This window comes from Silurus aristotelis, assembly GCF_946808225.1.
Source record: "Silurus aristotelis genome assembly, chromosome: 22".
NCBI lineage: Eukaryota > Metazoa > Chordata > Actinopteri > Siluriformes > Siluridae > Silurus > Silurus aristotelis.
This window is the reverse complement of record NC_139595.1, coordinates 18766098-18778028: the sequence shown is the minus strand read 5'-3', so window position 1 is coordinate 18778028 and position 11931 is coordinate 18766098. Positions and strand designations below refer to the sequence as shown.

At 43.8% G+C, this 11931-nt stretch overlaps 2 protein-coding genes across 3 annotated transcripts in view; one reads left to right on the top strand and one right to left on the bottom strand.

Annotated features, from left to right (window-relative positions):
* The window catches only part of LOC310717654 (uncharacterized protein), a 1901-nt gene extending 380 nt beyond the window's left edge, over window positions 1-1521 (bottom strand). The window contains exons 1-2 of one of the 2 annotated variants that reach the window (XM_083526030.1): window positions 913-1521; window positions 1-819 (exon numbers count right to left, since the gene is read on the bottom strand). The exon at window positions 1-819 is cut by the window's left edge and continues 380 nt beyond it. In XM_083526030.1, the coding sequence (XP_083382156.1) occupies window positions 1-819; window positions 913-1039 (946 nt within the window). In that variant the 5' untranslated portion in view covers window positions 1040-1521. The other variant, XM_083526031.1, reaches the window with a different exon arrangement.
* Window positions 1522-7832: 6311 nt separating this feature from the next.
* Window positions 7833-11931, top strand: part of xkr4 (XK related 4) — a 39394-nt gene continuing 35295 nt past the window's right edge. Inside the window, exon 1 of the mRNA XM_083525793.1 lies at window positions 7833-8776. Coding sequence (XP_083381919.1) covers window positions 8217-8776 — 560 coding nt within the window. The 5' untranslated portion in view covers window positions 7833-8216. The remainder of the gene's footprint in view (window positions 8777-11931) is intronic.

The window sequence follows — 11931 nt, the reverse complement described above, 5'->3', positions numbered from 1 at the left end:
CTCCACTGCGCCTTCCATCATCTACCACTTCTCCACTGCTCCGTCCATCATCTACCATTTCTCCACTGCTCCCTCCATCATCTACCACTTCTCCACTGCTCCTTCCATCATCTACCACTTCTCCACTGCTCCCTCCATCATCTACCACTTCTCCACTGCGTCTTCCATCATCTACCACTTCTCCACTGCTCCGTCCATCATCTACCATTTCTCCACTGCTCCCTCCATCATCTACCACTTCTCCACTGCTCCTTCCATCATCCACCACTTCTCCACTGCTCCCTCCATCATCTACCATTTCTCCACTGCTCCTTCCATCATCTACCACTTCTCCACTGCTCCCTCCATCATCTACCACTTCTCCACTGCTCCCTCCATCATCTACCACTTCTCCACTGCGCCTTCCATCATCTACCACTTCTCCACTGCTCCGTCCATCATCTACCATTTCTCCACTGCTCCCTCCATCATCTACCACTTCTCCACTGCTCCTTCCGTCATCCACCACTTCTCCACTGCTCCCTCCATCATCTACCACTTCTCCACTGCGCCTTCCATCATCTACCACTTCTCCACTGCTCCTTCCTTCATCTACCACTTCTCCACTGCTCCCTCCATCATCTACCACTTCTCCATCATCTACCACTTTTCCACTGCTCCTTCCATCATCTACCACTTCTCCACTGCTCCCTCCATCATCTACCACTTCTCCACTGCTCCTTCCGTCATCCACCACTTCTCCACTGCTCCCTCCATCATCTACCACTTCTCCACTGCTCCGTCCATCATCTACCACTTCTCCACTGCTCCTTCCTTCATCTACCACTTCTCCACTGCTCCCTCCATCATCTACCACTTCTCCATCATCTACCACTTTTCCACTGCTCCTTCCATCATCTACCACTTCTCCACTGCTCCCTCCATCATCTACCACTTCTCCACTGCTCCCTCCATCATCTACCACTTCTCCACTGATCCCTCCATCCTCCACTACTTCTCCACTGATCCCTCCATCCTCCACCACTGCTCCCTCCATCATCTACCACTTCTCCACTCATCCCATATATATATATAAATGTTGGTTTTATTTGAGAAACATTTCATCCTGTTTTTAGATGTTTGTCCTCAAGATTTACCTTCAGACAGATTTCTTCTTTTTATTTGGTTGGATTTTATCTAGAAATAAATGTTAGAAACATGAAATTGTGATCAAATACGTAGCAATATGTTCAATAATCAGACACTGGGTTTATTGTAATTTTATGATAAAAATTACCAAACCACTACTCATTCATTTATTTGTGTTTGTTTGTTTGTTTGTTTGTTTGTTTGTTTAAACAAACACACACACACACACGCTAGAAACGCTATACACTTAAAAAAATCTTTCATTCACATCAACATTGACTATGTTGTGTTACTATGTTGCAAAAAGAAGTAAGAGAACCCACCTTCTGAGGAACCTCCAGCGCCACCTTCATTTATTAGGATGTCCACAGAAAGCTCTCAAAATCAGAGCAGGGTGCCAATAGTTTTGCTAATAGCACGTGGCAGCTTTTGAACATAATGGGGGGGGGGGGGGGGGTATGGAGATGATGATCCGCTGTGGTGACCCCTAATAGGAGAAGCCGAAAGAAGAAGAAGAAGAAGAGTGAACCAAGCTTCAAAGTTCGTCATGTTCCTCATGGTTAGCAGTTTTCGATGCACTGTGACATGTTTATAATGCTGGACACCTGCCATCACTCTCATTGTAGTTGTTATCAAATTCCTGCTCATGGACTTGCGTATGTGTGTTTTAAAGCAACCTGTGAAGGGTTTTTTCCTCTCCCCCATCCCGAGCTTTATGCATATTCATCCAGATGCCAATCTGCCAGTCGATCCGCAGAGGGCCGGGGGGTCACGGCCTCAGCCGCTGTGAGAGGAGAAGCTTTTTAACATGCGCCTCGTCTCCCACTTTAACCTTCATTATCTTGCAGAACGAGGCGAACAAATCGGGCAGAATGCCGATGACTGGGTCCAAATAAATTGGTAGCGAGCATAAAAAAATGACAAAATGTACAATTCCTAGAAAATAAAACATGGAATTTATATTTGAATATCCAACACTAATGTTTCTTTAATTAGTATTTTTTCATTAGATGCTTCAGAAAGCCGAGATAAAAAATGGAAGAAAGCAGGAGAAGGTTTAATGAGCGACCAAATCAGTAACGCTGAAAAATGCAGAGGAAATGGAAGGTTTGTGGACACCTTTTTTTTTGCTATATGCTTCTTTTTGGACGCCCTATTCCACATTTAGTCTTCGTTTGCTCTTGTTTTTTTATTTGTGGAGATTCATTCAGCCACAAGGGTGTTAGTGAAGTCAATTACTGATGTAGGTGTGGTGAGGAGACCTGGGGTGCAGTCAGCATTCACATTATGCCTCTACCTTTGTTTGGAGAATAACCACATACGGTGGGAGAATTCAGGTGTGCCAATACTTTTTCCAGGTACTTCCATAACACTTTTTTTCGTAAATGTGCTTGATTTGGAATTGCGCCATAATCTTAAATATTCTTAGAGTTTAGATTTGTATTTAGAAACAAAATCCCATGTTGGTTTGGAACGTTTTCACCTTTTTTTTCCCTCAACATTTTGAAAAAAATACACAAAAAGAATCTCATACAAATTCAAATAGTTTGCATCATTTTGAGCAAATATAAAAATGCACATAAAGTAGTCATTGTATATAACCAGTGATGGACAGTAAATGTAATTTGTTACTGTACTATGTAGCTTTTTTTCGTATTTTTGCTGTAACTTCAAATTTTTTAAAAGTCAAATATTTGACTTTTTACTCAACTACATTTAGTGAAATCAGTCGTTCCTTTTTATTAATGAGGATTAAAACGTAACTGGTGAAACACGCAGCGAGTCACCAATCAGGATCGAGCGCACGCTCTGTTTTACACGTGTTCTGATCGACGCTCGGTGCATCTACTGATCACCAACATACAGTTCAGCATCAGTTCAACATCAAGCAGAACATTTAGAGAGGAATAAATGATGAAGAAACTGCAGACTCGAACTCACCAACACACACGTGACCTCATTTACACGATTTTACTAAAGTAGTCGAAAAGAAGGTTTTGGGCTCATGATTAATAGAAATCAAGTGTTTGAGTCATTAATATGATTCTGTTATTATATCAGTGTGCTGAGAGTCACATTCGAGTCTTTTCACATCAACTGAGGTGATTAAGTTAAGAATCTTAATAAATAATAAAATGATGTTACTTATAATAAACGTATAATAATAACTTAACTTAAATATAATTTATTATAGTCATTTTAAATCATAGTACTTTGGATACTTAAGTACATTTGAAGGTAAATCATTTTGTACTTTTGCTGAAAGTCTAAAGGGACCCGTTTACTTGTACAGGAGTATTTATATTTACGGAGTGAAGCTCTACATTTACTCAACTACATGGTTTGTGTACTTCATCCACCACTGCATACAAGTAAAACTACAATCATCAGCAGTCAGTTGATTGAAGTCACCTGTGTGTATCACCTGAAAAGTGGGTAGAAAATGTGTTTTATTTCGGATTTCACAGTGAATCCGCATCACTTTAATAATGCAGCTATTATTTATAATTGTGTAACAGCGATGCAGGTTCAGTGGACGCATCTGATGAGGACCCTGAGAGTCGAGACGGGGGAAGTCCAGGGACATCCTCGATATTAAATAAAGGTAAAGAGGAAACACAATCCATGGGTATTAAACAAACTAAAACAAACAGAGACACACAAAGGGATGAATGTATTACACACACACACACACACACACACACACACACACAGTGAGACAATGAACACCTGGGATTACTGATGGAAAGGTGGAGCTACTAAAGAAGTTCAGGTGAAAGGGGCGGAGCTAAGAGCATACCAGGAAGTAACAGAGATCTAATCACAACTACCGTATTCCAGTTCACCTGGTATTCTTCCTACACAAAATCCCAGATTAGACTCAGTGTAGTTTAGTGCTGAAACAAGTATCGCTATGGTAACCGGTTGGTTTCCTATAACGCTGGAGGAGGAGTTTTGTGAAAAATGCATACTTTTAATGCATAAGAAGGCGATTTTTTTGGATGTAGGAGCATGGCATTTTTCTCTTTGCTCGAACTACGAGACCCAAACCTGCTCCAGCATGATAATGCCCCTGTGCACAAAGCCAGCTCCATTAAGATCTGGAGAGGTGGTAGCTTAATGGTTAAGGCTTTGGATCTAAAGTTTATGAATTCAAATTCCACATTCCGTGCCCCTTGAGCAAGGCCCTTAACCCCATAACTGCTCAGATGTATGCTTGAGATAAATGTAAGTTGCTCTAATGTAAGTTGCCAAATGACAAAACATGTAAACTAAAGATCTGCTTTCCATGGGTTAGAGTGGAAGATCTCCTACTATAGAGCTCCAACCCTATTGAACTATGAATGAAGGTGAACACTGACTGCACCCCAGGCCTCCTCACCTTCTCACATGAGTCTTACATGACTACCTGACGTTACTAACACCCTTCTAGCTGAATGAATCTCCACAACATCATCTCAGAGGAGTGAAGTTTATTATAACAGCAAATAGAGAAGTGTGGACTGCGATGTTCAGAAAGAAGCACATAGCAGTCGGGTGTCCACAAACCTTTGGCCATGTTATGTATTTATTATGTTTTAGGGTGAGTTTTTCTTTATGTGTCGAAATGTGTCAGGTATAAAATCACAGTTACATCGCAGATCTAAATTTAGCCGGAAATCTGAAAAAGTGGCCAAGGCGTGGGTCGTGAACAGCGAGCACCCCAGGAGGTCTTCATCCCAACATGTTGCTCTGTCCATCTTTTCGTTTCTTTTATTTAAATATATGCCTTATTTTGAAAGTAATAGAATGCTGATGAAATTAAACGATCTCACCTCCGGTGCTCTGACCGTCAGCTTCGGTGCCTCGGTGCCTCTGGGATCATGCTTGAGTGTGACAGGAGTCCTTACGCGCACACACACACACACACACACACACACACACACACACACACACACACAGACCCAAAAAGCTCAGCTATGAGAGGAGGTTTCCATGCCAACGGCTGTTAGTCTAGCAGAACCAAGTGACAGATTGGCAGAAACAGAAATCATAACTGAATGCATTACTTCTGCATTCTTGAAAAGCACCTGCCTCGACACCATCACCCCCCCCTTTTTTTTTTTTGCATGCCAGGAACAAAAGAACAAAAGCAAATTAGACAGCGATTATGCATCACTAATTAACTTCCCATGTGGCTTGTGCTCAGCTCCTTGTAGTCTGCGTTAGTTTCAAAGCCGGATCGAATCGGATCAGAGCTGACGTTTTGGAAGACGTTTCTGACAGTTGGGGAAAGTTTGTGTTTGGTGTGTTTGAAGGCGATCTTTAGCTCAGGTGTACCAGGTGTGAGTCGTGTGAGAATCACTTCCGGTTGCTGTGCCACTCAAGGCTCTCGCTCGGAGCCTGAGAAATACAGATCGGTTGCCGAGCAACCGCAGCATGCCGGCTTCGGTGATGCTTCACTCGCATCCTGGATTAAAATGAGAGAAAAGCTTTATGCAGCACAAAGCAGGCAAAGATCAAACATACCAATCTGACATTATAACATTATGACCAGGGAATAACACTGATTATCTGATGGGTCAGAACTGTTTTGGCAGCAATAGGAGACAAACAAAATATTAGGCATAATGTTACCCCTGATCGTATGAAAGGAATTAACTATTACTCATTATTTACCCATAACACCATGCCCCGAAGTGTGTTTTTTACAATTTTTTATTCCTATACCACAGCAAATTTGCAAATGCCCAGGAGTGTCATCTTAGTGTGGTTGGGATGTGAACTGACAAACGTCAGATTCAAAGTCCAATGCTTTAACCACCTCTCACAGGCGGCCCCTAGTTCAAGTGAAGGGAAAATGTCTTGCTGCATCCAAAGACGTTTGATACAATCGTGTGTCTTAGACAATTTAGTGAAGAATCACATACACTGGAAATGTAGGTTGTCCCAATACTTTTGGCCACACAGTGTATATAAAGGATTAAAGAAACACACCAGTTTTCTGTTGCATGTCATTATAAGGAAATGATCTGTGATTTTCTGCTGTAACAAAAGAGTTTTTTTCTCAGCGTCTCAGAACTTGAGTTCAGGCCCCAGGATGGCCGATGTGAGCAGCGGGTTTGGTCTTAGCGTGATGACTGCTCTGTGAGATCACTATTGTCATAAAGAATCAATCTGGCTCTGGGGATCCGGCTATAGTCCTCTGAAGAACACTCGAGGAAGATCGATGTAAAAAGACAGTGGTGATTATATCGAGGCTGCACGAGGAGGCGGGGCTCTGCCCTGCACCAACACTGTGCTTTATTAAAAAAACAAACAAAAAAAAACAGATGTCTCATCAGACATGGACCAAATACGAGTGTGGATGTGATGGACTGTTGTGCGTTTCTGGTAGAAAGACTTGTGGAAATGTGTTTTGGAGAGAGGGAATGATCTGGGAGATGAAAACAGAGTGGAATTGTGTGTATCTCTTTCATTCTTTTCCAATCACATTTAAGTCTAAATTTCAGCCCCAAAAAATTCTGAAACCTGTAATTACACAAATCTCATAAAGAGAGAGAGAAAGAAAGAGAGAGAGAGAGAGAGAGAGAGAGAGAGAGAGAGAGAGAGAGAGAGAGAAAGAGAGATAGAGAGAGAGTGTGTGTGTGTGTGTGTGTGTGTGTGTGTGTGTGTGTGTGTGTGTGTGTGTGTGTGTATGAGACCGCAGGTGTGTGAGAGTCTGTATGTGTGAGTGTGTAAGAAGGAAAAAGTGTGTGTATATGTTTGTTTAAGAAAGAGTGTGTTTTAGTGTGTGTGTGTGTGTGTGTGTGTGTGTGTGTGTGTGTGTGTGTGTGTGTGTGTCTGTGTCTGTGTGTGTGAGTAGCAGTGATGTCAGTAAAACTCAGCCATGTCTTATGCCAAGCCTCTGGTCTTCCTGAAGGAGGGGTCTCTCTCTGCTGCCTGACAGTGTGTGTGTGTGAGAGATACCGGCCAAAGGAGGGCGTGCAGACACCATATCATCGCAGCAGCTTCATGCTGAGGGGTGTGTGATGTGATGTGATGTGATGTGATGTGATGTGATGTGATGTGATGTGATGTGGTTGCAGTGTTGTGTAGATTATAATAGAGTGTAGTGTGTTGTGGTGTGTAGTGTGTTGTGGTGTGTAGTGTGTAATGTGTAATGTTATGGTGTGTAGTGTGTAATGTTATGGTGTTTAGTGGTGTGTAGTGTGTAGTGTTATGGTGTGTTATGGAGTGTCTTGTGTAGTGTTATTGTGTTTAGTAGTGTGTAGTGTTATGGTGTGTTATGGTGTGTTATGGTGTGTACTGTGTTGTGGTGTAACTAAGCAGCCAGAACCCGAGCAGGAATGTGGTTCTCCTTCCTTTGTGGAGTTCTGTATCTCTCTGGTGGATGTGGTCTCACCTTCCTTTCTGATAACACCTCCTTCACACACAAAACTGACTGAGAATCCTGTAGGAAAGTAGATCGATCATGCATGCAGGAAGTGTCTGATAGACTCCACCAGGAAGCATGAATGCGTGCTGCAGATGCTCCAGATGCAAAATAATGAAGAAAAGTGCAGCACGCACGCGGCAGAAGCATGTACAGGATGTGGGGAAGCCGTGAGGAAGAAGCCTGATGAGCGACGGGCAATGTGCAAAGAGATGATGTCATGGTTTTAAGCGGATAGGAGGAGGAGGAGGAGGATGAAATGGAGGAAGGGATGGAGGGATAGAGGGACGGAGGGAGGAAGGAGGAGGAGGAGGAGGAGAATGCGAGCGTAAGGTTTCGCAGGCGCTCAGGAAAAAAAGGAAGCGGCGCTTTGTGATGCGCAGGCGGCGCCGTGTAGCTGGCGGAAGACGATCTCTCTCTCTCTCTCTCTCTCTCTCTCTCTCTCTCTCTCTCTCTCTCTCTCTCTCTCTCTCTCTCTTTCAGCCCAGCCCCAGCGTCTCTCCGCCCAAGGGAAAGACAGGAGGCAGACAGGAGGGACGTGGGGGGGGAGGAAAAAAAACACAGAGTGTAAGGGAGAGGGAAAGGAAGAGAGAGAGAGAAAAAGAGAGAAAAAAGAAGGAAGAGAAAAGAAAAAGGAGGGGAAAACGGGATCGGCGTTGACGAAGCCGCTGCGATGGCGGCCAAATCGGACGGCGTGCTGAAGATGAAGAAGAGCGATGTGGCGTTCACGCCCCTGCAGAACTCGGACCACTCGGGCTCGGTGCCGGGGCTGGCGGCGGGGTCGCGACCGGGCTCGGGCAGCGGCGAAGCGGATTTCACGCGCGGGGAGGCGCGCTGCTGCGGTCCAGAGGACTCGACGTGCCTGCGGCTCGGCGGAGAGCGGCGGCGGTACGGCGCCTGGGACGGTCTGTGGCTGGTGGCGGCGGCCGCCGTGTACTTCGCCGATGTAGCCACGGACGTGTGGCTCTCTGTAGACTACTACCTGCGCCGCGACTACTGGTGGTTCGGCCTGACGCTGTTCTTCGTGGCGCTCGGCTCCGTCTCTGTGCAGGTCTTCAGCTTTCGCTGGTTCGTGCACGACTTCAGCACCTCGGAGAGCGACACCGCGGCCGCCGACGGCAGCAGCAGCAGCGGCAACGGCAGGACTAACGAGAAGCGCTCGGCGCCCTGCTCCTTCTGCCTCTGGCTCTTACAGTCCGTCATTCACATCATGCAGCTCGGCCAGATATGGAGGTGAGCCCTCGCCTTCTCCTTCTCCTTCTCGTCCATTTAATGAGATGAAAGGAAGCGCGTGGCTTTGGGACTCCCCAAAGGGGAACAGGGGAACCCTTGTGCGTCCATTATAACCACATCGATTATGTGCGATCCACCAGCATCTGAGCTTTTTTTTTTTTTTTTTTTTTTTTTTTTTTAATTTATACTCTATTATACTCTATCATACTCCATGCTACACATCTTCCTGACCCAGTCACATTTACCCCATGGCCTCAGGGAGATCTTCGGGGTGTGTTACAACCTTTTTTTTTCTTCAGCAGGCAGTGCTGTGAGAATTAGAACAATTTACACCGTGCATTCCTCATATCCTTGCATCAACAAGCTTAGAATCACCATCCAGTGTGTGTGTGTGTGTGTGTGTGTGTGTGTGTGTGTGTGTGTGTGTAGTATAATTTCCTCAACCTTCTGTTCCTAAACCACTATCTAAGGCCATGCAGTAGAGCATCCAAGGTGTCCCTTAATAGAGAAGTCTTCTGGGTGTGTTTCTTCAGTAGGCTGTGTGCTGTGCAAGGGATCTACAGTGTACACTCCTTTTAGCTTTGCAGTAACCAAGTGTTATTAAAATGCTAATGCTGGAAACGAGACTAGCTGGTGGATTGGAGTGTTGCTGTGTTATGAAGGAACATCTCTTGAGAAAGTTCCTTACACCTTCATGAGCAAAACCTCATATAAAATGAAAAGGAGAAACATGAGCCTAAAGCGATACACACAATGCTTTCCTCGTATTCGTTCATTACGTCACCAGGACATTTTTTTAGGGACGTTTGTCTGCTAATTGCCTTTTTACGATGTTTGCGTTTAAACGTCCCAGAATCTCAAAGCACAATGTTGCTATATCATACACAGCATTTGGGGGGTGTAAGGCTTTGCTTTCAGGATGCAGGGCAGCTATTGTGCAAACGGAAGAACCTAAAGCTCCTGTTACTATCTAGCTGTTCCTGACATTAAAGCAGTAGGTGTGGAGCAACTGCCTGGTGCTAGCATCTCTCCACCTTTGTTTTAGCCTGGTTTATCTGTTGGATCCTGTTGAGTTTGGAGTTACACTATACATGGAGATTTGTTCAGGAAGGTTTGGGGTTGCAATCTTGGATACTCTGCATGCAAATAGAAGAAATAGAGCAGGATTTTGTATTTTCCAGTTCAACCATTATGCCATGTATGGTCATGGAAGCTAATAAGCAAAAAGATATCAAGCTCCATCATGTGGCCTCATTTGATTGTAAATGAAGGCCTGGAGTCACGTTTTTTTTATACCAAGCTTAGGGTTTGGAATTTTTCATTCTAGGCATGCTAATCCAAAAACAAATTTTAAAGTTGCTTTACACTTTGCATGCTTTTTAAAGCTGATCTCTGGAGCTAATGATTAGCATACATTACGCTAATGCAAGACAATCTAGTTTATTGATAAACCAGCTGTGAAATAGTACGACACAGAATCTGTGTGCACTTGATTTTTTGTGCAGAAAAGCATCTGAGGATGTTCTCCAAACCGGATGAGCTAACCACATTTGGGTAGAAAAGCCACATCTGGTTTCACTCCTGTCAGGTGTCCGTATTTAGTTTACTGTTTGGTTTACTATGGTCATCTGTATGGTCATGTGACATCACTTGGTTTGCTGAGAATCTAATCATTAGCCCAGGTTGGCTTGCTGGCAGCATTGGTCATGTCAAATCACAATATCTGGTTTGCTAACAATCTAATAACTAGCACAATGTGGCTTGCTAGGTCATGTGCATGGTCAAGTGACATCACAATAGTTCTGCTAGTAATCTAATAATTAGCATAATGTGGCTTGCTAGCAGATTTGGTCATGTGACATCACAATATCTGGTTTTCTAGCAATCTAATATTTAGCCCAGTTTGGATTTCAGCAAACCTGGTCATGTAACATAACATTAGTTCTGCTAGTAATATCTTAATTAGCTGAGGGTGGTTTGCTAGCAAACATGATCATGTGACATCACAATAGGCTTGCTAGCAGCCTTGGTCATGTGACCTCAAAATTACTGGTTTGCTAGCATAAAACATTACTATATTAATTAGCCTAGTGTGGCTTGCTAGCAATCTAATAACTAGCACAATTTCGCTTGCTAGCAAACATGGTCATGTGATATCTTGATAGGCTTGTTAGCAATCCCATAATTAGCCAAACTAGGCTAATTATGGGATTGCTGTCAAGCCTAACTGAACTAACTGACCCTTAGGTCATGTGACATCACAATATCTCTTTTGTCAGCAGTATAATAATTAGCCCAATGTGAATTGCTAGCAAACATGGTCATGTGACATTACAGTAAGCTTGTTAGCAATCTAATAGTTAGCTTAGTTTGCCTTGCTAGGAGCATTAGTCATGTGACATTAAAATTGTTTTGCTAGCAGTCTAATAGCTAGCTAATATTCACTGGCTTGCTAACTGATGTTGATATTGTAACATTAGCTTGATTGTTAGCAAACATATCACATTCATTTGCCTAATTAGCATGCCAGTGATCGTGTCTCTTGGTTTCAGAAGATGCTTGGGTTATTATTGTTAGTGTGACTATCTGGCTTAATGTTAGATAGCAAACCTGACCATGTGACTTGATCAGGATGGAGTTCTGGAAAAACCCCAGGAAATATTTGATGGGAATATCGCGTATGTTGTGTTGTAGCATAATCTAGAACGCTGGCACGGGGATTTAAACCCAATTAGCGGCGCGTGTCGGAGCTCAGGCTGCTGCTCACTGGGCGATGCTAACGGAATTATGGGCGCTGATTGAGAAAGTGAGATGGAGAGATGAGACGCCAACTGCTAGCGCGCGCACACACACACACACACACACACACACACACACACACACAGAAACCAAAATCAGTTTTGGACCTAAGGGACCGGTCGAGTCTAGTTTTAGATTAAATGACAGTATCAGTGGTGATTATGTACGTGTGTGTCTGTGTCTGTGTGTGTGTGTGTGTGTGTGTGTGTGTGTGTGTGTGTGTGTGTGTGCGAAAGTATCACACAGTTTCCTGTATCACGTGTTAAGACTTGAGAGCACCTGGCGCAGTGGATTCCAGGTGGAGGATCTTCCAGATTTACAGCGTTCGGGAGTCACTCGTAATGACAGATCGTACA